The 27,694-nt window shown below is 33.3% G+C and overlaps 1 protein-coding gene across 28 annotated transcripts in view; it reads left to right on the top strand.

The window, feature by feature from the left end:
• The window catches only part of LOC145239774 (rho GTPase-activating protein 39-like), a 1,121,368-nt gene that overhangs the window by 988,838 nt on the left and 104,836 nt on the right, over positions 1 to 27,694 (top strand). For all 28 annotated transcript variants that reach the window (XM_080103220.1, XM_080103221.1, XM_080103223.1 and 25 more), the window contains one exon: positions 3,007 to 3,293. In XM_080103220.1, the coding sequence (XP_079959346.1) occupies positions 3,007 to 3,293 (287 nt within the window). The remainder of the gene's footprint in view (positions 1 to 3,006; positions 3,294 to 27,694) is intronic.

Here is a 27,694-nt window from a genome sequence, read left to right as displayed (position 1 = left end):
AGGGACATCGTTTTAGAACCTAATATTTGTTAGAAATAACAACTGTGAAAAGCTGAAATTTTGACAACTGGTAGTCATTATCATCCATAATGACATACTAAAATTTGAATCATTTGCAAAGGATAGAAAAGAATTATAACAATTATTTATTTTCAAAATAAGAACGTCCCAAAGTAAGGGACAAAATTTAGAAAAGCAATGTAAAAAGCCAAAATCAATAAAAATACATGTACAATCAATACTTAGTAAATGAGCCCTTGCTCTCAATGACAGCTGCACATCTTCGACTATAAGAATGAATCGGTTCTTGACAATCCTCAATACTAATTTTCTATTGGATTTAAGTCAGGACTTTGCGGTGGCCAATCCATAATTTCGAAATCTTGCTTGGTAACTCATTACCACCTTTGCCTTGTGACATGGGGCATTATCTTGCATAAAGGTAGCTCTATCGAAACCTGAATTCTGTATGATTGGCACAACATGATCTTGAACAATATTTTTATAGATCTATGCATTTACACGAGTTTGTAACCAGACGAGAGGCATTGTACCTTGGCTAGAAACCATTCCAAATACCATGACGCTTCTGCTCCCAAACTTGAGTTTTCTTAGTACACTTTGCACTTAATCTTTCATCAATACGTCTCTTTACATTGCTTTTTCAATCATTTCCAAATACATTAAACTTGCTTTCATCACTGAAAAATACTTTTGCCCAAGTTTCATATGTCCAAATTACATACCTGTTTGCAAACTCTAATCTCTTCTTATTCTTTGAACTAACAAGTGGTTTCTTTCCTGGGGTTCGATTAAACAGCCCTATTTCTTGCAGTCTATCTTGATACATTAACACATGAGATACTATTCACAGCCCTTTTAATTTCTGTGCAAGACTTAAAACGGTCCTTTAATGATATATGCTGCATCATTCAATCTTCTCTTGTCGAAGTTTTGCTGAGTCTACCGGTTTTAAAAGCACTATTTTGCCAATATCATTGTAGGATTTAACAACCCTGCCTACAACACTCTTGGAACGTTTCACTTTCTCTGAAATCTCTCTAATGGTGTGCTTTTCCTTGTGTAGCTTCACAATAGCTTGTTTCACAGAGTAATCAAGTTTTTGGTGTTTTGCCATGGTACCGGCTGATGCAACGTTTACAAATGACTAAGTAAGATTTATTCTTTAGAGGAAATAAAAAAATTTGAATATAGCATACTGTTTACATTGTTTTTCTCAATTTCGTCCCTTACTTTTGGACGTTCCTATTTTGAAAAAAAATAAATAATTGTTATAATTCTTTTTCTATCCTTTGCAAATGATTCAAATTTTAGTATATTATTATGGATGATAACGACTACCAGTTGTCAAAATTTCAGCTTTTTACAGTTATTTCTAACAAATATTAGGTTTTAAAATGTTGTTCCTTAGTTTCGGGCGCTACTGTACATGTGTGTGTGTGTATATATATATATATATAATATGGTTGGCACATCTACATTACACGGACGGTGACTTTTTTTTTGTGCTTTTCAGTAAACTGTTGCCAGGTAACGTGAACTCCTACTTTTAGGGAAATTCGTTGGAAACTTTATCTAAAAATAGATATAAGTTCTCTAAATATGCGCGATATTGCATTGTTGATGTCGGAACCTCGGGAAACAATAGAATTTTTGCAGGCTAATAGATTGTTGTCAGCCACAGAGCAGTGTGGATTTGAACAAAGCATGGTATTGCAAACCAGCAATAGCAGTTGTGAAGGATTAAAAAAAAATCCAATTTTACTTTAATTCAAGGAACGTTTTGATAGGAAAAAAAATCCAATGTTGCTTTAATTAAAAAATTATTTCATTTAAATTACATTTTCTTATGCACACTTTTGAATAAATGTTCTTACAATTATATAATGATATATTATACAATGTTTTGGTTTTCAAATATTTTCGTGTTCGGGGGGGGGGGGGTTATTTATTTGGCATGTTATTTGACCAAGAAGAAATTGGAGTTATTGCCCCCTAACAATGGCGCCGTCCGTGTAATGCAGAAGTATCTATAACGTTTATACAATAGTAGTCCTGCTTTCAACAAAACTTTCATCAATGATGATGTTTGGGTCTGAAACATCATTATCACGAGTCCAGAGTGTCTCTGCAGTCTTTTATACTACCAAACTTTATAGAATTGCCGCATCCAAACTGATCCAGTTAAATCCTTGATTTATATATTCTTTGTTTGATGAGGGAAAGATCGAAATTAGTGAAGAATATGGAATTAGCAATGAAACCTTGACATTAGACCTTGACAGAAGCTATAATCGTTTTCCATTTCTGACACCTTATTCACATCGATAGTATGGCACAATCACGTTGACACGCTGGTTCTCGACAGATCACTGAAGTTAAGCAATATTGAGCCTGGCTAGTACCAGATGAGTGACCATTTGGGAAGACTAGGTGCTGTATATACCCTCTGGGAAGGTTGGGAACCCTTACTCCAAAAAAAAGAACTCCTTGCTAGAAAAGTATCTACAAAGTTGTGGATGGCCTATGCCCTGCCAGGGATGGGATGGGTGGATTTACATCGATCTTCCTATTTTCCCAACTTGTGCAGGTGTGCCCAGCCAAAATTTTCCTCAAATGATGTTAATTCAAGAGTAAAAACTTTCTTCAAATTAACACACCAAATAAAACATCTGGACTCTTTCAACCTTCATAAGGAGTGACTCATTAGCACAAAAATAATAAAAATCGCTATTCATGTTCTAAGATTATAAGATCCATGAAATGCGTACAGCAGATGAACACAATAAATAACAATTTATTTCTTTGGATTATTTGGACTACTGTTCTCATTTTGGGTGTTATTGACACAATGTTTCTGGTGTATCTCGTTGAACTTGGAAAATCTTTGTTTAATTCCAAAATATAGAAACATAATTTATTTATTCATTTTTCTGATTATTTTACAAAAAACATTAATGTGCATTATATTTCCTCCCATTGCAGATATTCCTGACCAAGGCTTTGAGGAATCTGATACAAGCAGTGCGCTCTCTGGCTCTCCAAGGCTGCAACCTCATTCAGCACAGACCAATTCTTCCATTGATACACAACATGCTTCCTTGAAACGTAAGAAGGGTGAGAAGCCAGAACCAGTGGCATCCCCTGTGTTAGAAAAAAGCCAATCTCTGCAGACTGAGTTGGCCCAACAGCGCCCTCTTTCCATGGTGGTTGCATCTCAGTCTGAAGCCAATGTTTCGTTAAGTCCCAGTACAGGATCTCTTCATAGACAGGTGAGTATTTTGCTTTCATACAAAACAGACTATATTATAATAATTTAAAAAAATATTAAGGATCTTATTTTGAGTATTTACTGCAAAAATTTACCAACTTGGTCCAACAACTATGAGAAGTCTTCACTTTTGACCTTGTGTCATATCATGGCCTTTTCAGGAGGAACAGATACTTCATATTTTATCACTAAAAAAAAAAAGTTGTTTGTTTTTTTTTTTGTTTTTGTTTTTTTAATTTTATCCTTTTGTTTTTGCTGGGGATGGGGCATCCTACCAGATACCAGACAATCACCCGTTATTTCAGTGACTCAAACCGAGGAATATTTTTAGGATTCTAATTTTTAAATATAAGGTTATCAGATTTTTAAATATAAGATTATCAGATTAAAAAAAATTTTTTTTTTTAATAAACAATAATTATAGTTGTGGACTAATTCTTTCCTATGGTCATTGGGATGCAACCAATCAATACATATGCTCATGAGCTAGAAACAACTTTATTGAGCTTGTTATTTGGACAATATTATAAGGGATATATACCTTAAAAAATGTATTTTTATATAAACTCACTAGTGTGTGTGTGTGTGTATATATATGTGTGTGTGTCATTGGGTAAAAAGAATTCAAGCTCTTTGGCAATTGATAATGAGTTTACATTGATATTTTGTTTACATTCAATAGATAGTTCGAAGCTCTGTCAGCTCAATGTTCAAGTTTCAATCCTGGCCTGCCTGAGGCACCTGCTTTTCTAATCACACTGAAGAGCTGTGATACAGTGAAACATTTGTCTGTGGATATATGTGCATATATATATATATATATATATATAGTAATGTTTTTATGATTTGCTTTTATTCATCCTTCAAAGAAATTAATCACTGTTCAGCTAATCTTTATACTTTATATAAAATGGATATCTTTTAATGAGTATACATTATCTGTGGTCAATTATTTTTCTCCTTTAATAACACCCCATTTATTCCAGCTGAAAAGGGCTTATTTTTTGGCCTTTTTCCAACCATTTGACTGAATAACCCTGATCATTGCTTCATCTGTCTGGACATAATCGCTATCACGACTGAAAGAGGATACATTTATTTCTCCGCATAATAATAGCTGAAATTCCTTGCTCCAATCTGCTGCCTGCTTTCTGAACGATGCCAGGTTTTTTTCTTTCTGTATTGCTCTCTAGAGATTCATTCCGCCCAGGCATTGTTCGTCTTTCATGTTGCTAACAATATTGCACTGAATGCAAAGAGAACGAGACAGAGTAAGAACGACCTTGCTTTTTTCAGACGTCGCTTGAGTTTTCTTTCATTATTTTAGAGGTCGACTGTTGCCTCCATCTTGGTTATGTAACGTATTTGGTTGTGATATGCGTTGGTGTTTTTCAAGGTTTGTCTGCTGTGTCTAGTAACCTTCTAAAAGAAATGGCTAAATGGCGATAACAGTTCAAATCCGTACACAAATCTGTTTATAAAGTATATAAATTATAATTCTTCATTTAGAAATATTTCTAAAAAAGAAAAACCTTAATTTGATACTCTTACAAGATGTCTATAAAATATACAAACTCAGGATGATCGGATATTTTTGTAATTGAGTGAAATACAAAATTCAATCTTTCTGAATTTTTGTGATGAGGATTGATTATTCATATTATTTGGATCTTCTAACTACTAATCTCATCTTGAGTGTTACTTCAACAACGTTTCGGTCGATGTAACCTCTGACCATCTTCAGGTGTATTTTGTCGAACTCTGAAATTTGCACAGAATTTTGAATGGAACTTATGCAGATTGCTGAATTCAACAAAGATTTTTCAGTTTCGCAAGATACACTTAAAGAAGGTCAGAGGTTACATCAACCGAAACATTGAAAAAAACACTGAAGATAAGAACAGTAGTCCAAGAATCAATATTCTTAAGTGGTTATAAAAATAAGGGATTCATTGAAGGTCAGTTTTTCTAATTGGATTAGAAGGAATTAGATTATTTACCAGAATTTGGTCTTCTTGATTTTCTTTTTCTGGTATGTGCTTGATTCGAAAGTAAAAATTATAGATCCAATGTGTTCCAACAAATAAGAAGTAAAAGTTGCAAAATTAAAGATAATGTGCATTTATTTATTTTTTTTTTATTTATTTACTTTTTTTTTTTTTCACAATTCAAAACTTGAGGTAAACAAAACAACTATTATGTTTTTCAATTAAAAATGAGTTGCCCCTTGTTAAATATTATTTTTAGGTAATTATTTAAAAATGAAAATGTCTGGGAAGGACTAAGTAATTTTTTAAAGAAATCTTGAAACAAATTGCAGCAAAGCACGTTATTATATTGCCAATAACATGGTACAGGAATAACAAATGAAAATTGGTTGGTCGGAAGTGAAGTTCAAGTTGTTGGCCCAAATGCTATTTGGGTCTGACTTCGGAAATCTGAGAAGATAAGTTCACATGTTAGATATATAAAATATGATTCCAAAGTTGTCTCAGAGTTTGTATATAATAGAATTAAACATGCGATAAAAATTTGCGATCTAATTATAAATAATTGGTTCTTTAATGTTATGTGACTAGCAACCATTTTGTTTGGGCAATAGACTGAAAATTGTGAGTTCTATAATTAGCCGTGATCAAATAACATGGTTTATCTGTGTCTTAGCAGGCAATCTTGCTTTTATAATTGACTATCAGCACTTTTCACTGTAAAAGAAAAACATCTGGTTTTATCAGGTGTTTAGTTTTTTTTCTTTCAATATTTGTTGCGACTAACCTCTTTTTCAACAAAATTTCCTCCTAAGCTGGTCTCTTCATCTTTTGTACTTTTTTCAAATATATTATAACACTATGAAAAGTGTTTTGGTTAAGAGCAAAGTGTAGTATCTCCTCTGACACTTCTTTCTTTCTATACATGCACAGAAAGGTATGCTTCCCCCTCTCTCTTTCTCTCTCTCTCTATATATATAGTGTGTGTGTGCACGCGCGTATATATCTATATAATTATAAAACTCTGTCGACCTTGCGCTCTTGCTTGAATTTTGTCTTCACAATCAAGCGATTCCATCTTTTAATATGGCTTCATCATTTTTTCTATTGTTTTTTTTTTTGTTGTTGTTTTTTTATTTTTTTTTATAGAAATTGATCCAGGCCAGTCATTAAGCCACCTGATATAAGGAGCAAAAAAAAAAATGCATATTTGTTACTTCAAAATCAAAAACTAACCAACGATAAGTGTTAAATTGATAGGTTCCAACCCAGAAAACAGCAACTTTTACCCCTTTGTCAGAAATATCGCCTGTTCACATTACATTTGAATTTCTGTATTTTGGTCTAGCTGGGAGAAACAGGGAGCAGGGTGAGAATTTCCTTGTCCCACCCTCGTTTTTTTCCTTGAACAGATTGCTGGAACATGTTAAAGTATACTTTCTTAACTTTAAAGCTAAGATAACAGTTGCTCTGTTCTATATTTAGAGAGAGGTGGAGTGGGGGGCTCAAGGGATCTAATGCTCCTTTTTAGCAAGACCTGAAATTTTTATACACTTTCCCCATTAACGTTAAAACTACAACTAATCTCTCACTTCAAATCCTTTTATGTCGCATAATGAAACTAACAAATCTGATCTTTTTTTTTTAATATCTACTAATAGGTGACTAGTTACCAAGGTTAAGAACCACTAAAGGATAAGGGTTAGTGGTATAGTCAGTAGAATGCTGAAACAGACTGTGGAAGTGTTGAAGATGATGGATGCAAAGGGTAATATTTGATTACTGGAGAGGACGGTTAAATAAGTATTTGTTGACATTGGACTTGAAGGAGACTATGTTGAAGTCTGTAGGGAAGCACTTCCACAACAATGGGAAGTTCTTAAAAAGCAACTTTATTTATAGAAACTTTGTTTGATTTTACGTACACAAAGGAGAAAAAGGGATTTAATTAATTTTTTTTTTTTTTAGCGATAGTGTAGAGTTATTGCTGTGAATATCTTACAGAGAGGAATCAGAGATCCTCACATCATGCAGCAGGTGAACAAGGGATCAAACATTGTTGATCATACTTAAGGAACCTTATGCAGTCCATATTTGCATTTAACTGCAAAAATATAAAAATTAGATTGTTAAAATCGTTGACATTTTTTGAGGATAGCTTGTTCTCTGTCAGCTTGAGATATGGTACTGGTCAGATATAGGAACTCCACCTTCTCAAGTATTGCCCTCTTGCCCTTTGAGAGGGGGTTGGTTTATTGCTGTCTAAAGCGCCCTTACTGGAGAATACCGACGGTGCTGCCCAGGCATATTTCAGCCAGAATGCTCTTCCTCTAGGATACTAGCTTTTTAAATCTCACTTGCCAACCTTGTGTCACATTTTCTCGTCGTAGGAGGGAGATAAATACCATTCCAAAAGCGTATTTATTCCTGAGTAACACAAATATTTAATTCTTCTGTTAACTCTTCTGGTGTCGTTTTCTATCTCGTCTTTGTTTAACTGTCAAAAAAAAAAAAAAAAAAAAAAAAGAAAAAGCGGAGTTATTTATTTTAAAGACCAAAGAGATAAGCATAAAAGCCAGACTCTTAATAAACAGAACGTGATCCTGCATACATTATTACTGGAAACCTATTCTGTTATCTTTTTAAACAAACGATTTCTTTTGCCATTCAAAAAAGTAAATAAATAAAAATAAAAGCGTATTGATCTTTAAGTGGTATAATAAAAAATGCAATAATTGATGATAAGAAAATATTGTTGTTGTTTTTTTAAGTCCATCTTATCAATTTGTTTGAACTTAATCTATCTATATCTATCTATCTATCTATCTATCTATCTATATATCTATAAAAACAGAGATGTGTGTGCCACAGACGATTTCTGATTGGTTAATCCAATAATCACATCTCCTAAAAAACTATGGTTCGTAGGCTTTTAACGATACCATAAAATATTATGACTTTATTTATTGTCCATCTTGGAAGGGTTTAATTTTTTCCTAACTTGCGATTTACAAATTACAAAGATACGAAACTAACTTACAATCTAACAATCGAACCTCCGACATCACGGCCGTCATTATGAAACTAAACTAAAAAAAAAAAAACCCGCGTTCACTCGTGGTCTTTACATTTCGGGTTTGGGTACGTGTGCAGTTTTCCATTGACATTAAAAAATGGAAATATTTTTTAAAAAAATATATTGTACGTACTCGTCATGGGATAAAGTTTTCCTACAGAAAAAATCACGTAATTTCATCAAGTAGTTATTTTTTTATAGCGAAAAAAGAAAAAAATCAACGCTACAAGCGAAATTAAACAGAAAGTTCAAGTAGGGGGATTTCCCCCTTTTTTTTTATAGCGAGGCCAAATTTCGCGAATTTGGCCATTTTTTAAAGCAGTTTGGCCTTCAAAATTTCTGTTTGGCCATTTTCTTCACCGATGAAATAAAAGAAGCAAATAAAAACAACGCAATAAAACTTTTAAAAATACGGCACACTTTTGTTGTTCTTGTTTGTTTTTTTTGGTAATTTTCCTTATTTTTTTATTTTTTCAAGATAATACTATTAAATGGACACTATTATGCCAAATTAGCCCCCCCTCCAAAAAAAAAAAATGCACAAAAATTCGAGATTTAAGGTTTTGACGAGATAATTTAGCGAATTGTCCGGACTATTGCGAGATAACCATCCATTAGTTTTTCCTGAAATTTTGCCACAAAGATGTGCATAGTAACAACATTTTTTTGCCGAAAATTCCCGTTGCGTCTCCAGATTTCATCGGTGAAGAAAAAGGCCAAACAGAAATTTTGAAGGCCAAACTGCTTTAAAAAATAATATTTAATATATTCAACGATTTGACCTTTGAGAACTCTACCAAACTCCTCCTACAATTTTGGGTCTAAACAGTAAACACGTGATATTTTAGATATAGATTCCTTGGACATGGATCTAACTTATTAACTTTACTTGATCCCTAAACAATAAATGTTAAAAGGTCATAATAGGGGTCAAAGTTTTAAAAAATTGACCCTTTTTTTTTCTCAGCATTAACCTCAAAACACCTGGGCAACGCCGGGCACCGATTGCTAGTTAATATATAAAGATATGTTATCTAAATTTCTGTAAGTTTGCGCAAAGGTTTATATTGTAGCTCAATAGTTATCCTTGTGGAATAAACAGTTTGCTTTGACATTTAAAATAATCTGTTGATCTTAAAGTGGTAGAATAAAAATGTAATAATAATATTATCTCATATATATATATATATATATATATATATATGATGATTGCAACTTGTCAGACGAGTGCCATTCCCTCAGACACTTAAAGTCCATGAGCCCAAAAATGACTTTCATCGCCACAGGACCATTTTAATAGACATATGCCTGAGGGAGTATCTATACACAGACACTGTTACAGAGTCTTAGCTTTGTACGACAGCTAAGTCTCACTCTCGGTTCAAAATGTTGAGATCCAGCAACAAGCAAGAGCAATATAGCCAACAACAAGTTAAACTGAAGACCAGCTTAATGCGGGCACTGATCTCCCGCTTTATGGTTTTTTAAATCAGAGATTTGCTTCTCCTAGAAAGGTTGCCTTCACCACGGCTTACGGGAGGCCTCTCCACCCCAACACACACATACATACACATAAACACACACGGTGGTAGTTGGCCGTTGACCCCGAAAAAGGATTCATTCGCCCTTTGGAAGGTCTTGTTTTTAATCCTTCAGGGAGACTAGCCACCCTCCTCACCAAACAAGTCTGGTAGGGGGAACCAAATACACAAAAATAAAAACACAAATTTATTTTTGTGTATTGATATTCATATTAAAATTCCTTTTTTTCTATTTATTTAAAAAGAAAATACAACTTTGTTATATACAGGGTGGCCACAAAGTCACGCACCAATGTTAATTAAAAAAAAGTTAAAAAATTAAAAAAGTTATAGTAGTAACATTTATTCAAATTAAAATAAAATTTTAATAAAGATTTAAAAAATAAATATTAACATTGGTGCGTGACTTTGTGGCCACCCTGTATATAGGTAATGGAATTGCATTCACTAGCAAAAGATCTAGCTAATTTATATATTCTTTTAAGCATTCATTTTAATTAATTCCCTATTTTAAAGGATCTATACAAATTTAATAGTAATCGTTTGTGGGTTAGATATTGGGTGGGAGTGTATTCCTGTTATTGAAGGGTTGGAGTATATTAATTATTCTGGATAGAAGGGTGGGGGTGGATTTGAGTGTAAACTTCTTGCCATAATTTTACTTTATTAGCTAGGTGGGGGTCTATGCTCAAGAAGAAGGTATCTTCATCAGTTATCACTATCAAATTAAGTGGATGGGAGTATCTCTAACAGTGAAAGATATTTCAAGATAAGTGAATGGTTTGATATAGACTTGTTATGTTTGATGTCTGTATGGGATCGGTTGGGTTATTTGTATTTAACTAATTATGTTAGTCTTTAGCTAATGCGTCTATCAGCTAAGTCTGTGTGAATCGGTTAGGTTTAAACGTTGGTTGTATATATTTTATTTCTACTTTCATTTAAGGGTATTCGGTGTGTGTGTGTGTGTGTGTGTGTGTGTGTGTGTGTGCGTGTGTGTAATATTTATGTATAGGTATTTAAGTAATAAATTTAATGCATATTTTAAAAGGGAAAATTCTGAGGTATCTGCTAATTTACGTCATGTAACCAACCTGTAACACTGCCCATTCATAAGTCAAGAGCTCCAAATAATTTGAAATGATATAAGGTATGCCAATTATTTAATTCGTTATACGCAATACTAGCAGAGCTACCCAGCGTTGCTCAAGCCATATAAAATAAATAGAAGAAATGAAGTTGCATTTGAATACACCTGCTATTATCAGGATATTGAGCACTTTTTGATGACTATATACAACAATCTATTCGAGCAAAGCTAAGTAGATTTTCTTAGATAAAATAGTATAACAAAACATGTTGGTTTTTCACTCCGCCTTTAAACATGCTTGCTCTATCTAAGATATTGAGCACTTTCTTATTACTACATATAACCTACCCGCTATGATACTTTACTATTACTATTATGAACCATAGGCAATGCCGAGTAGATTTTCTTGTATAAAAGAGTATAACAAAACACATTGGCATTGAATAAACTAAAATACGCATCAAGTGCGCTTGAAAGCCAAATCACAACGTAATATTAGGAAAATAGACAAATATTTTACTTGTTTGAAATTTATAACATAAATATATTTTGGAGTTAGACTCCATCCTCAGTATGTTGTTTTATAACATAAATATATTTCAGAGCTAGACTCCATCCTCAGTATGTTGTTTTCTTTTTTTTCTTTTCTTCTTTCTTGCCATGTTGTAAGGTTTGAGAAAGAAACATCTGTTTGTAAAGAGCCGCGCGTTGTATCTCAGCGGTTGTTTTTTAAAATGTTGGAACTGTGCGTAGAAGAAAAGAAAAAAAAAAAGAAAGAAACCAACATACTGAGGATGGAGTCTAGCTCTGAAATATACATGTTATAAATTTCAAACCAGTAAAATATTTGTTTATTTTCCTAATATTACGTTGTGATTTGGCTTTCTTGATGCACTTGATGCATATTTTATTTATATTAAATCCACGTTTCTATATGGAACTCGCACCCTTGACATCGGCATTGTTTTTTCCGGGTGATGTGGTCTTTAAACATAACTGCTTCATCGAAAATATTTTGATTGACTAACTTATACTTCTTACCATATATGATGCTGTATTCTTACTTTTTTGACTTGTAGCCAACACCGTGTACTTTGTCTAGTATACAACATAATAAAAAAAAAAAAAAAAGAAAGTCTTTCTCCTGGACAATTCTACGTATAAACACATTTGCTCCATCTAAAATATTGAGCACACTTTGATTACTATCTACCAATTATCAGATATGATACCGTATTATTACTCTTGTAAATCCTGAGCAACATCGAATAGTTTTTTTTTTTTGTTTTTTTACAAAAAAAAAATAGTATAACAAAACAGTGATGTTGCTTTTTTTTTTTTTTCTGGGAAATGTGACATACCTACTCTATCCATGATACTGAGCACTTGGATAAACTAACCTATACCACTTACCCGATAGGACACTGGTTTATAACTCGTATTACTCCTGGACAACACTGTGGACTTTGTCTGGTGTTCGAGATAAAAAAAAAAAAGGATAAAGAAATTATTTTGCTACCTATCATAAAGTGTCATATAAAAAAAAATGCATGTATATTCTTTTAATCCTATCTAATGAATACATGATGTCTGTTAGACATCGTTTGTTTACATGAGAGTTTAAAATGATGAGGAGTCTCCGACTGAAAGCACAACGCTTCTTTGTCTTTGAATGGTTCCTCCGACTGAATGACTTGCTTTTTAAAGTTTAATGAGACTCTCTTTATATAATTCTTCGTTCTTGAGGGTTTCCAACAGCGATGAACAAAATCAGTTCTGTCATTTTAGAAATGCTGCATAAATATTAAACCATGCACCCACTTTAAAAAGTCTATTTTTTTTACGGCACATCAACCCCCTCTTTTTTGTTTTTTTTAACTTATTTTATGCCGAGGCACAATACATATCATAAATGATTCATGATGTACAATTTTTGTGATGGTTGATTTAAAGAAAAAAAAATGAATGAAATGAAAGCTAATGGATATCAAAGACCAACACACCGAAAGGGTTTTCGACACTGTTGATTCTCTGTAAAAACAACTAAATGAAATAATCATGATATCGTATGAATCTGAAGATTCTCTTGCTGGCATTGTTTTCCCCGATATTTTTCTTTTCAGAATTCTTTATAGAAAGTCATTAGGTACTTATGAAAGTGTGAAGGTTGCCAACATCTTAACATCTTATGAATGTGAAGGTTGCCAACATCTTAAGTGAAAGCGATTTTGTGGAACAAAGTGAATTCGAACTTTGAACACCCGGTATAAGTTAGTCAATCCAAAGTGCTCAGTGTCTTGGGTAGAGCAGGTATGTTTAAAGGCAGTATCATTCGGGGGGAGGGGGCAATGCCACTGTTTTTTCCTTATACTCTTTGATACAAGAAAATCTACTCAGCATTGCTTGGGGTTCATAAGAGTAATAGTACAATAATATATCTGATAAGTTATATATAATAACAAAAGAATGCTCAGTATCTTAGATGTATTTTTTTTTATGCCAATAGTGTTGGTCGTCAGTCTGCGTTGTTAACCACTGTCAGCTCACCGTTAAATGAAATGTTCTTTTGAGACAATGAAGAAGAAAAGGTGACCAACAACACTATTTTTATGTCATAAAAAAAAATTACTTTTTTTTATTTCGACCGAACTGGAAAGACGGACATAAGTAGATTTGATAACTGATTACATGGTAGGCAGTGTTACTTGTTTCATACATGATGGTATTTGTAGGTAGCTGGATTTTAATAGCGATAGTTTCTAGTATTTTTAATTGTTAAAATTTAATGCCAATATGTAATATTTGCTTGTGGACACCTGTAGATGATTCGATGAAGGATCGAAAATGCTAGTGATACATATGAAACCTTTGTTTGTTTTAATTTTGACACAAATATTTTTAGGAAAATTAAAATAATTTAAAATGGTATAATGAAACAGAGTAATTCTATTATCTTTAATAATGTTTGCCTATATATATATATATATATATATATATATATATAGGAGGAAGTTTCACATCCTTCCCCGTAGTGACTTAGTTCACAATATATTGTAGTCTACATTGCACTGCAGAGAACCTACAGATGAGCTTGTAAAATTATTTTTATATAATGACTTGAATTAATGTTTAAAATATCGAGTTCAGCTGTTCTCTAAACAGAAACATTCATTTTGAACGCACCCTTGTCTTATCAAAGAACCTACCATTGATTTTATGTTGGGCCCTTCTGCTTGTGCAGTGATAAAACTTGTAAAATGCATTTGTGATGTTAGGCTGTATAAGGGTGTTAACTCTGGTCGAAATTCAAATTGTTTCTTCTTAAATCAGAGTTTTTCCATTACTGATTTTCGATACTTATCTGAAGCATTCCAATACAAGCCCTATTTAAGAACGCTCTCAGGCACATACAGTAAATTGTATAAAATTTCAAAAAGTTGACCCAGCCATTTTGGAGTTCATAGGAAACGAACTCGCGCATGCCCTCCCCCACACACACATTAGTTTATATCAATAAAGTAGGTTTATATAACGTGTAAATTCAACTGGTGTCAGAGTATGACTTTGGCCACAATGATCCCTCAGTCACCACAAGTCCGACTCATGCTTCCTTACATGACTTTACAACATTATTTTAAAGAAGTACAAAACACTCTACTTTATATCGCTTGAACAGCATGATGAGCATCGGTGAAACCTACCACAGTTTTTGATACTGGATTCTACAATTTCATGCAAGCCTTTGTTATTTATAGAAATCATACAAATGCGAGGATCGAGCAGGAGGAAGAAGAAAAAAATGTTTTTTACTTTTATTTTATTTTGTTTACTTACATTCTTCTTTCGTTTCCTGCTTACCTAAATCCAGTCTTGTGACATACTTGCTTCTTCTAATTACTGATGGTCTGCCTGCAGATGGCGCCACCAATCTGTGCAGCCGATAGCAGTATGCACTTTGTTTGGAAAAGGTACAATATTTAGAAGGAAAAAAAATAAGAAGAATTTTCGTTAGCCATAGCAACTATTAGAGCCATTGTGTGAATTCAGCTATTAAAACTGTGAGAAGATGTACATATCATCTTCCCAGACATCACCTTCTGTTTTGAAAGAAGGAATTGGTTTAGTATTGTGCCCTTGACATATGTATTCATTATGGAGGTAAACTGAGCTTGGGTGATTCTGGACACAATCTGGCGTTGAGGTCTAGTTCACTAGAATGTCTGAATGAAGTATGTTTCAGTTCAGTTCTAGCAAGCCATCTTCCCAGGTATAACCTTCTCCTTTGATGAAGCAGAGTTGGTTTAGTATAGTTTATTTTAAAAAAAAAAATTTTATTAAATTTTTATCTCAAACAAGGCACAGTACCACTTTAAAGTAGGGGGCTACTATTGGGGACATAAGTTGCAGGAATATTATGAAGGGAGATGAGCAGCAACATGTCTGTTCACATTACACTTGAACACTCAGTCACCACAAGTCCAACTCATGCTTTCTTACATTTGGGAAAACAGAATTCCGGAAGGCAGTTCCAAAGTCTAGCAGTTTTGGGTAAAACGCTATTAGAGTAGTAGGCTTTCTTACACCTAGGGATTTCTACTGTGTAGGCTTGTCAGGTTATTTACGTCGAGGGAGTACAAGTGCTTGTAGTTCATCAGAGCATTCACCATTAAAATACTTGTAAAACAGAAGGATGCAACATTTCGTTGATGGGACAGAGGCTGAAGCTTAGATGACAGTTCAGGACCTATCAGGTTGGTGACTCTCTTTTGAACCCTGTCCAGTACAGTCTTAGGTCATCCTCTCAGGTATTACCTTCCCCTTTGTGAAGACGGGGGATTGACTTATTATAATTCCCTTCAATATGTATTCATCATGGAGGTAAACTGAGCTTTAACAATCTAATGCTAGGGGTCCCAAACCTTTTTTTTTTTTTTTTTCTGAAGTATGGTTTGGTTCAGTTTTAAAGACGCCATCTTTCCAAGTATCACCTTCCCATTCAAGAATGGAGATTGATTTATTATAGCACCCCAGAAATATGGACTCGCTATGGAGATAAACTGAGCCTGGGTAATCCTAGACACAGTCTAAATCTTGTGTCTAGCTTACTGGGAGCGCTGACTCTTTTGTGTTAATGGGGGTATGTTTCCGTTTGGTCCTAGGTGGCCATCATCCCAAGTATTATCTTTTTTATTTGAGAAGGGTAATAGGTTTATTAACGTGCCGTTGTTATAGGTATTTATTATGGAAGTAGTTAATTCTTTGCTTGCAAGGCCATCAGGATTAGGTTTTATATACAGCACCTAGTATTCCTTCATGGTCACCCATTTAAATACTGACCAGACTCAGTATCGTTTTTTACTGATTAAAAATAATATCAATAACATATCGGTCTGCTTGCGAAGAGTAATTCTCTTACCCTGTCTCTGTTGAATATAGATTGAGGAAGGGACACACACACACACATACACACACATCTGGAGATTTTCTAACCAGAAGTTTATTTTTTCTTTCCTTCTGAACCGCCTTATCATGTAGAATAAATTTTGAGTGATGTTATCGGAATAAATTAGGGCACGGAAGTGTGGGCGAAGGACGACTATCAATAAAGAAAAATAAATCTCCATTCTGCAAGGGAGACTTACCTTAAAATCCACTCATAGCTATTAGCCTGTAATGATATCATTTTTCATGATCGAGTTCTGAAAACTTGAGATAAGAAAATCCCCCTTCCCCTCGAAAAAAAAAAAAAAAACACTATCAAGTTATTTCCATGTCCAAATCTCCTTTTAAGTATCTTGCTCATCATATTTTAAAAATTAAAATAAATATGCATCAAAAACCCTTCACCACAAATAGATGTAAAATTTAATCTGATTAACTTACAGAATATTATTCGATAAGATATCCAACCAGTGTGTGTATAGCAAATCAGATATATTTGATCCCTCCTAACCCCCCCCCCCCAAAAAAAAAGCAAGTAATATTATTGCTATTAAGTTTTTGAATTTTTTCAGCAAGAACCTGTACTTGGTAAAAAGGGTACTTGGTAAAATTTAGTTCTAAGTTGCACTATTCTGGAGGTTGAAGATTCAATCCTCAGTGTGAGTGACACTCAAAATACAAGTGTGAATTACTTATAGCTTCTACCTAGTCATGGCTGATGGAACGAGAGCACGCTACCCTTGCGGATTAAATAAAATAAAATTCATTACAATGCATTTTAGTACTTTTGCAAACAAGTTAGTCATTAATTTCTTTGTTGAATAGCAAAAACAATCCTCTCCTCAAAAAAAAAAAATAAATAAATAAATAAATAAAACGCGCACACACAAACTATGGCCAAGTGAACAAGTCAATGAGAATCCCCCACCCCATAACCTTTGCAGATACTTTTTATATTATCATGGATAAAGACTTAGCATTTTAAGTGAAAAGAGTCTTTATATAGTTCTTACTAGTCAATTTACTTCTGCGAATCGCAATTTTTTATTTCTTCAATTTTTCTGGGCAATGCCGAGATACTGACCCTGCTAGTATGTATCTATGAATATATGTTTGCCTATCTTTTGCATATGATTTATTTTTAATATATACAAACATTATTGGCTACATATGTGCATATCTTTCAACTGTGACTTTATTCCGAGTCCAACATCTTCAGGTCTGATTAATTATACTAATTTATACTATAAGATAGCTCTCTTTGTTGTTGAGCACTATCTTATAAACAAAGGAGTTTCATTCATTGGGTTAACATCTATGAAACAACCACCATACATGTACTAATATATATATATATATTATTTTTTTTATTTATTTATTTATTTTTTGGATAAGACAGTGAGAATAATTTTATTCCGAAATACTGTGGCCACTTTTGGCGAATTTTTATTTCAACAACCCTGACCACTAACTTCCCTTAATATGCACTCACACACGCATTCACAGCCATTCCCTTTAGTTGTTGACAGTCCCTTTTAAGTACTTCGTGCGCACTCACTTAGACAAACATGTGTTTAAACATTATATATATATATATATATATATATATATATATATATATATATATATATATATATATATATATATATAATGAGAGAGGGGGTGTATATGTCTTTTGCTCGGTTGTAGCTCAGTATATTTGTAAGTAATTAGTTATGTAGCTGAAGAATGAAGTTATGTGCCAGTGAGAGAGATAGTCCCCTGTTGGCATCAAAACAGCAGAGAACGCCGCAGAGTGAATGTTCTACAGTTTTTTTTTTTCTTTTTTCAAAGTTTAAAGCTTTAAGTAATGCAGTCAAAGCTGACGCACTCCGTCTCTAACACTAGTTGTCGTTGCACGACTAATAAGTGCCGTCAGTTACGGCCAATTCCTGAAGCTTGCCAGCTTCCTAGTTTGACTGCCAGTCGAGGGACTACCTACCTACATACCTACCGACTTCTGCTACCAGCCAATCAGTTTAACCAATCGGCTAGCTAACCAGCCCACTTTCTTTTTAGTCGGGTGCCTGCCTGGTTGAGCACATACATTTTTTCAGTCTCTCTCTCTCTTCCTATCTTTCTTTTCTCTTTCTGTATATATATATGTATATGTATATATACATACACACAAAAGTATATTCTTCCTGACAGGTTTTAAGGATTCATACATGATTAAATTCATTCTGCTATAAAATATTACGGGCACACGGAACCAGTGTTTACACACACACACACACACGTGTATGGTGTATGTGTGTTTGTTATATTGTCTGTTCGCGTAGGATACCTGATTTAATATACTCCTTTGATTTAAGTGAAAGGTAGATATCTACCTTGAACCAAACATAAGTGTTAATGAAGAGCAGAGATAGCCAGGTACGGAAGATGTCGCAAAGACAAAAACTCGGACCCTCTTTGGCGCATAATACCTCAGCGATTCTCTTCAGGGTGCCTAGTTATTACCAATCGAGAAGGAATACGGTAGGTTTATTATCATTCTTCTCTCGTAGATCTTGGAAGTTTGAGTTGATAATCTTTTTTTTGTTATTTTGTTGTTGTTTTTTTGTTTGTTTTTTTTTTTTAATTTTGAAAATTTAATTTTAGCAGAAATTGAAATTTTAAAGCTTATATATTTTTAATAAGCATAAACATTTGTATAAAACAAAGGACGGTTTAATTTTATCTTTTATTTATTACCTTATACAAGTATTCAAATCTTTTTTGATATTGAACTATATCACTGTTAGTATGTAGTGTGTGTGTGTGTGTGTGTTTGTATAGCCATGGATTAGTGTGTACATTCAAGGTAGGATTTATACGGTTTGCAAGTTATATATATCCACTGATGAGTTGTATAAAGATTGAACAAGTGCTTGTCTGTGGATATACTAAATATTTAATTATATATATATTATTTATACAACTATTTTTGGCTACATATGTATATACGTTTCAGCTACGATCTTATTCAAAATCTAGCTTGACTTATTACTGACCATTATCTTATAAACACTGTAGCTTTATAGGACTGTCTTTTATGAATTAACAATTCCGCACACACACACTATATATATATATATATATATATTATTTTTAAAATATAATTATCCACTGACACGTGTTTCGTCGTCTACGACTCATCAGAGTGGCTAAATATTTCTGGTTAATATTTTCCAAAAGTGAAGAATGAAGTTTTAACGAGGTTAATGCAAGAGTGCTCAATACTGAAGTAGGCTCAGATGTACTTTTTTTTATTTGTTTTACATAAACATTAATATATCGTTACACATTCATGAGCATGTTTCAGTTATATTGCTTATACAAAAGTGAAGTTTGTAATTTTTGTATGAGCAATATCACCTAAAAACGGTCTCTAGTTTCTTGTAACTGGCTGACCGAAACATGTACCTGAACGTGTGGTGATATGCTAATGCTCATGTAAATCAAAAGTGTGTAAAAGTTTTGAGCAGTATATTATGTATTTTAATAATATTGGATAAATGATTAATTTAAGACACGGAGCTGGGAATAAATAAAGAAACCGTATAGTGAAAACGTATGTGAATCTCATTTTTTCACTTTGTAGTAAATGGACTAACCTGTTTATTCAAACGTGCCAACAACGAAAAACAGAAACAAAAAAAAAACATTTTTAAATTATTATTTTTTGAATGAAATCGAAGTAGATCAAATAGTGATAAGTTATGACGTGCACAGGTTCATCTAACGTATGTGTTTATATATACGAGGGTCATTCCAAAAGTAAGGCCTCCTATTTTTTAACTAAAAAATTAAAACATTGAAGAGCTACGAAGTCAGGAGTTGTACCATTAAAACGAGCGACCATTTGTGCTCCAAAATTTATTTTTCTACATAGTCACCACCATTCTCAATGTACTTTTGCCAGCCTCTTTTGATGCCTCAGCCATAAAAAGTCTGGAACAAACTATTTCACTCACATCTCTATTGGCACTCTGAAATCAATGAACCCATCTGTTAACTGTGCTGACATCAACTGCATTGGCTTTGTAAACGTTCAATAGGCGCCGGTGAATGTTGATCTGTTAAATTTTTTTTCTGCATTGAGGGAATTCGATGATGCATTTCTACTTCTGATGCATGTCCATGCAACAGTGAAATGAAACTTTCTGGCCATGAATGCATATTGCAATCTCCTCTGAGCCATACTTTTGGAACGTCCCGCGTGTATATATATATATATATATATATATATATATAATTATTTTTTTACTATAATAACTAAATACCTACAGACACTAGTGTTTCATCCTTTAGGGAATCTTCAGTGCAGGGTGTCACGATTAACACCAGTCGAACGATTCGAACCCCGGAACACGAGACATCTCTGACTCGATTAGCGGAGACCGTATCCATTCGGCTACCATTAACTGCGTAGGATAACATTGAATTTTAAACATCTTAATTTTTAATGTTCATTTACGTCAGTCAGACAGTGATCTAATCGTTATACGATGATCTATGCATAAGAGCTAAATTGACCGACTTTAATTCAACTGAAAGTGTTCAACGATAAGAAACAAATTTCTTATATATATATATATATATATATATATAGGGCCCTGTTCAGTCTTGTCAGTATGGATATCCACTCAAGGGTGCCTGCACATGAAATTACTGTGGCAAGAGTTGCACAATCTACAACCACACCTCTCCTGAGTCTGTACTGTCTTAATTCCAGTTGCAAGAACGACTGGAAACAATGCCGAGATAAGAGCATATACAGCACCTAGTCCTCCCAAATGATCACCCATCTGGTACTGGCCAGGCTCATCGTAACTTCTGTGATCTTGCGAGAACCGGTGTGTCAACGTGATGGTGCCATGTGTGTGCATAATATATATATATATATATATATAAAAATTCTAGAATGAACATCTGTTCTTAGTATGTCAAAGACATGAAACCCGGTATAATTTTAGGACATGCATGGTTGATTGTGACTTTACAAATTATATATCTATGCACATTCTTCAATCCGTGGATAATTTACCATTGCACATCTATAAATTATATACATTACGTATATGTGCGTAGTGCTAATGATAAATTCAAGTTTCTGCTTAGTATAAGTGAACAAAAACGATCTATTTCTTTTGCTAAAGGGTTAGGGTTAACATACATTCTAGACTAGACAGACACATATAGTCTCTCTTGTATCTATGGGGTTATTTTATGTGTCTGCATATAGATAAAGGCCTTTCTTCTCTGGGTAACTCAACACTGCTCACCCCCCCTCCATCTAAAAAAAAATGTTGAACTCCCAGGATAGAGATGGGCTTGTTTGTAAAGAATTTGTCATCTTAAGATCTGTTTGTGAAGTTGCAGACTAACATCATCTTTTAAGTCACACTGACAATCTTCCTCGCTGGGTTAAGATCAGAAGAAATTGTGTGTTCATATATATATATATATATATATATATATATATATATATATATAATCGGTATTGAAAATTTTAAATTTTAAAAAAGAAAATATAAATAGTATCTACAGATTAATTCTATCTTCAAAAAAATTCTCAGTATTCGAAATAGAGTATCAATATATGAGAGGAGTTAAAATTATGTTGGTTGGTTTTGTTTTACGGCATATCAACCCTTTTCGGGTTATTTAATGTCGAATCCAAAGATTTTGAAGAAAAATTTTTTTAATAGAATATATTTGTTGTTTTCAAGTCGGTTTCTATTTAACCCATAGTTGGGACCCTAACAGGTACTACCACTCTGGGTCAGAGTGGACCTGGAAGCAATGGTAATTAAAGGGTGGTTCCACACTCCCCAAAGCCCACAAGCTGGGGCCTCACCACTGGATATAGTTTAAGGTCATATCCAGGACCCCCATTGAGGGACTTTTACCCTCTGCAGGGGGACAGTCGGCGTATTCTAATACCCCACCGACAGGGCCTTAAAATTATGATTTACAATATTTATTTTCATGAAAATAAATATTGTAAATCATAATTTGCATAATTTTAACTCCCCTCATATATATATATATATATATAGAGAGAGAGAGAGAGAGAGAGATCAACGTTAAATAAAACTATTACATCATCAAATCAATAAGAAAAATGGCCTAAAGACGTTTTCTTTTTTCTTTCTCCTTATTGATTTGATGTAATAAAGTGTTATTTAACTTATTCCCATCCTCTATTTCTTATATTAATTGCTCCACTTATCAGTGTAGAGCTTTTGATATTTTTATAGTTTTTTTTTCTGTATAAAGATTATATTTTTGTCTTATTAATTTTATTATTATATATATGGCATAATCTCCCGTCAGATCACTGAAGTTAAGCAATGTTGAGCCTTGCTAGTACCAGATGGGTGACCATTTGAGAATTTTAGGCGCTGTATGTGCTTTCCACTTATCTCGGCATTGTTTCCAGTCGTCCTGAACCTCCACTTTCCACTGGTATTTAACAATGTCGACTCGGGAGAGGTGTGGTTGGAGATTGCGCAACTCTTGCCACAAAAATTTCATGCGCAGGTACCCTTACCATGGGTATCCATAGTATGTCAAGACTGTAGGAAGCCTTTTTTTATATATACGAGAGAGATGCCACTTATTTTATTTTAATTGCAATACTTTTGGACAAATTCAAAGAGCATTTTTACCTTAATGCTAGTTAGGAATAATTTTTCCGTTACTCATGTGATGCCCCCCAGATGAAGAGCGACATTTTATTTTTAAAATTGAACACTCAGGAATCCTGGTTTCAGAACTTGCTAAATTCAGCGATGCTGGCGAGTTGTAAACTATGAATAATTGTGTGTGTGTCAGACAAAATAGCATTAAAGCTTACAACAAATAAAACTTTGCTTCTGACTAGTTAATTTATTTGTTATGGTTATATCGTGTTATTGACAATATAATGATGTATTCACCTATAATTTATTTTAGAAATTATTTAGTCCTGTCTAGACGACTGCTAATATGAAACCTTTTTAAATAATCACCTGAAAGTAAAACTCTTAACTTTTTTTTTTATTTACATATCTCAGAATTAATATTTTAACATGTATTTTGTTTCATTAATGTCTATGGGAAGAAAATTTTAGGGAAACAAACGTTGATTAACTCAGCATTGATATAATGTGTGTGATTATATATACATATATATCTAATATGTATACGGCATAATTGCTTTGACACCTGTTCTTGTCAGATCACAGAAGTTAAGCAATGTTGAGCCTGATTATTACAAGATGGGTGACCCTTTGGAAATTCTAGATGTTTACCTCTGCATTTGTTTCCAGTCGTTCTGTACGTACACTTCACTTGCCACTGGTATTTAACAATGTCGACTTAGGAGAGGTGTGGGTGGAGATTGTGCACCTCCTACCACAAAAATTTCATGCGCAGCCACCCCTTCGTAGGTATCCATAGTCTGTCAAAGACTGAAGGAACGGGTTATCAAATATATACTAACACACACTCACACACACTATATATATATATATATATATATATATATATATATATATATATATATGATGAATGTGTCTGTGCTCGTATGTATTGGATTTACTTCTAAACTAATAAACAGGTCATTATGAAATTTGAAACCCAGCTAATAGGTGTTTGTTTATTTATGTTTACCTGTAATGAGTATTACATACGTATCAATGCATCAAACGAGAAAGATTTCGTTTGGCTTGAACCACTTGTAGACACAATAAATAACGCCTATGATAGCATTTGGTTATTTGCTATAAGTATTATCATCTCACTCTTTTTCATGTTGAGGCTTTTTATTACAAGTTGGAAAAGCATTTCATCCGAGGCATGAAAATTGTTAAACAAAGTGTTTTTACTATAGGCTTTAAAGATAAAGGCACAGGATTCAATTTGAAATTTATTTATCTTCAAAGTGCACTTTCATAAATTTTACAAAGTAAGGTATAAAAATTTAATTTAAATTGAATCAAAAAAATTACCTTGGATTTATTTTATGTAATGTACATTCTGTTGCACTTTTAAAAAAAAAACATCATTGAAAATTTTATATCTATATCATTAATTGCTAGATGAAAGATAATGTTTTTAAAGTGCACCAAAATTTACATTACAGTAGTTGTGTGTTATGTGCAAACAAATAAAAATTAAAAACTAAAGTGACTTTATTGTAACACAATCAATGTTAGGTAAGTATAACTAGTATATGTGTGTGTGTGTGTGTATACGCACCCCCCCCCCTCAAATGCCATCCATGGTTACTAAAGTTTTGGGCAGATGAAGAGATATTATGAGAGATGTCGTAAATGAGTCTTAGTCTAATGAACATAATTAAAGTTTCTGTCAAGAACGTTCAATAATATGCTGCAAATGTGCACTTATGTTTTACTAGCACACTTGAGTACAGTTGCTTTTGGCTGTGATGGCCGCTTTCAATACAGGAATAGTCAGGTGATTGTTTTTATGGGCATTATCTCTTTTTTATTAATAAAAAAATCTCTGAGGTTAAGGTTCGGTGTGTGTGAAGCCCATTCAGAATCACACCTTTTACTTATGACACGATCACCATATTTACGCTACATATCAATAAACGGTGATTAAAATTTAAAAAAAAACTGTTGGATATTCATAATTGAAACTTGGCGGACAAATCAAGCATAGACAGAAGTTCATTCATAATAGACCCACTGAAACGTATGCAGCAGAAGAAACAGCGGCATATACAAATGAGAAAGACGGTACATGAGATAATTTCATGGCAGAGAAAAATAAGGTATCACGTGATAAGTGACTGGCATGAGATGAACCTGTGGCATGTGGACAGCAGAGCGACTTGGAAGCATAAGTCAGTGTGAGAGGAACTTTTAAGACAAGATGCAATCTGAACTTTGAATAAAAAAGTCAAACGATTGTGTGCATGTAGAAATCTACAGACATAGCAATGCAAAGGAAAGCAGATATTTAAAAAAAAAAAACTGCATGGCAGCAACTGGAGTGGAGCAGCCATGTCAGCGTAGAAGGAGAAAAAGGCATGGCAGAGTTTTGTGAACTACATGGCGAACTAAGAGACTTTTAAAATAAGATGCAATGCATCATGTTGGAAAGTACCATGAATAAATGCCTTCCATTTAAACTGAAAAAGCAGAGTTGAATTTCTTTCCTTTGTTCCTTTGCAAGACTTTGCTATACAACATGTGGGTCCATGTTAACATGTAACTATCACCTTACATATTTCTACCAATAAGGTTGGATTGCGGAAAGGGTTGCAGATTTTATTAACGATTCCATGGATGGCATTTTTTTTTTTCTTTTTTTTTTTTGAGCCCTCTATATAAATATCCAACAGTTTTGTTTGTTTTTTTAATGAATGAAAATAGCAAAAAAAAGTGTTGAAAAAATGTTAAATCGTGTTTAGATAGAAAGAGAAATATATAATATAGTGGGGTTTTTTTTTGTTTTTTTTTCTATTTATTTAATGTAATTTTTTTTTCTATTTATTTAATGTAATTTTTTTTTCTATTTATTTAATGTAATTTTTTTTTCTATTTATTTAATGTAATTTTTTTTCTGGGGTTAGATGTTTTCTGATATTAGGTTAGCCCACTCTCTAGATTCTGCGGTTCGACTGTCTCCAAATTCCACTCTGTAATTTAAGACATTCATGCTTATGCAAGAGTTTACCCAGGAGGGTGAACATTCCACATAAACATACCAGCATAATTTTAGAATATCTGCTCTCACCCTTGTCGCAGTACCGAGTTTACATCAACCACCTGCACTCAGCATATCTCCTAGACCGCAGAATGGGTACAATATAATAATCAATAGAGAATTAGCTCTATAATAATAAATAAGAAATCTGCATAAATTAAAATATCATTTACGTGTATTTTACGACTGGGCAATGCAGGTCTTTACATATAAAGCTAAGCTTTTAATTAAATCCGATGTGAGATTAAAAGCACCAAATCGATATTCAAAACAGAAGAATACAAGCTTTTTAAAATGTTAATTAGGTGTCCATGAACGACATCTAATTTCCATATTATTTTGCAAAAGAACATTTTATTAATTTACTATTTGTTTTTATTGTTTTCTAATTCCATAATTTCAGTCTATTATTACACATAGTTGTACTTTATTTATATATTGGATAGAAAATTAGCTTTTGGGCGAAAAAGAGTCTTTTATGATGCTCCAAATATACAACTTATTTAGGATGTAGATATCGACAGTATGTGATGTTATCGGAGACACCAACTCAGGAAGAGGTGATACAGCTCATACGAAAGCAAAGTTTGCTTTCGTATGAGTTGTATCGCCTGAAGAGGTCTCTACTTACTGGTAACTAACTGACCAAAACATGCTCATGACTGTGTAGCAACATGTTACTACTTATGTAAAAAACAAATAAAGAGTATACCCTGCTCTACTTTGGTATTGAGCACTCTTCTATTAACCTTGTTAAACTTCATTGGTTACTTAACCTCATGAAAACAATAACCTCAGATTATATATTTTTTCCAAGTTTTGAAGCAGAAATTGGATAAGGAATTTATATAGAAGGGTAAATGTAATCTATTTCACCCACAGAGATGAAGGAAATAGGGATATCTATAGGCATTATGCATATGTAGAAAAAATAAACGTTAGATGGAAAGATATGATAATGTTTAGGGATTTCTCTTCTATCAAAATGTTCAAGTTTTATTTTTGTATTTTTGTCAGAATTCCTTGTGGAATCTCAAGCTGAAACTCTGACTAAGAAATGATTCTATTTCATATAAATAGGGATCTTTTTTCTCTTTTTTTTTTTCATCTTCCTCTACTACCCCCACCTCATCCTCCTTTTTTCTTCACTTTTATTGAGATAACTTTTGGGTGATGATGAATTCTTTAGAGCATTCTCCCTGTCTGCCAGCCATACTTCACAGCCCCATATCACTTCAGTCACTACAAAAAATGGAGCAAAGAACAAAGGCACTTGACTGACTCAAATCAGCTGTATTATATCATTGTAATATATATATATATAACAATGATAGCCATTCACAGACAGCTGTTTTGATGTATCACGGTTCTTCAGTGTGGCTCAACAATTAGGTGCTTCAAACTGATATTTGAGACCTAACCGCTTTGTTAGCATTCAACCCTTTTGCCCTAATATTATCGTTCTCACTATAAAAGTCAGAAAAAATAAAATATAATACATGTATATTTGCATTA

This window comes from Euprymna scolopes, chromosome 19 (genome assembly GCF_053919585.1).
Source record: "Euprymna scolopes isolate OS-2025 chromosome 19, ASM5391958v1, whole genome shotgun sequence".
Classification (NCBI taxonomy): domain Eukaryota; kingdom Metazoa; phylum Mollusca; class Cephalopoda; order Sepiida; family Sepiolidae; genus Euprymna; species Euprymna scolopes.
The sequence above is the reverse complement of the archived record's forward strand: the minus strand, read 5'-3'. Positions and strand labels throughout refer to the sequence as shown.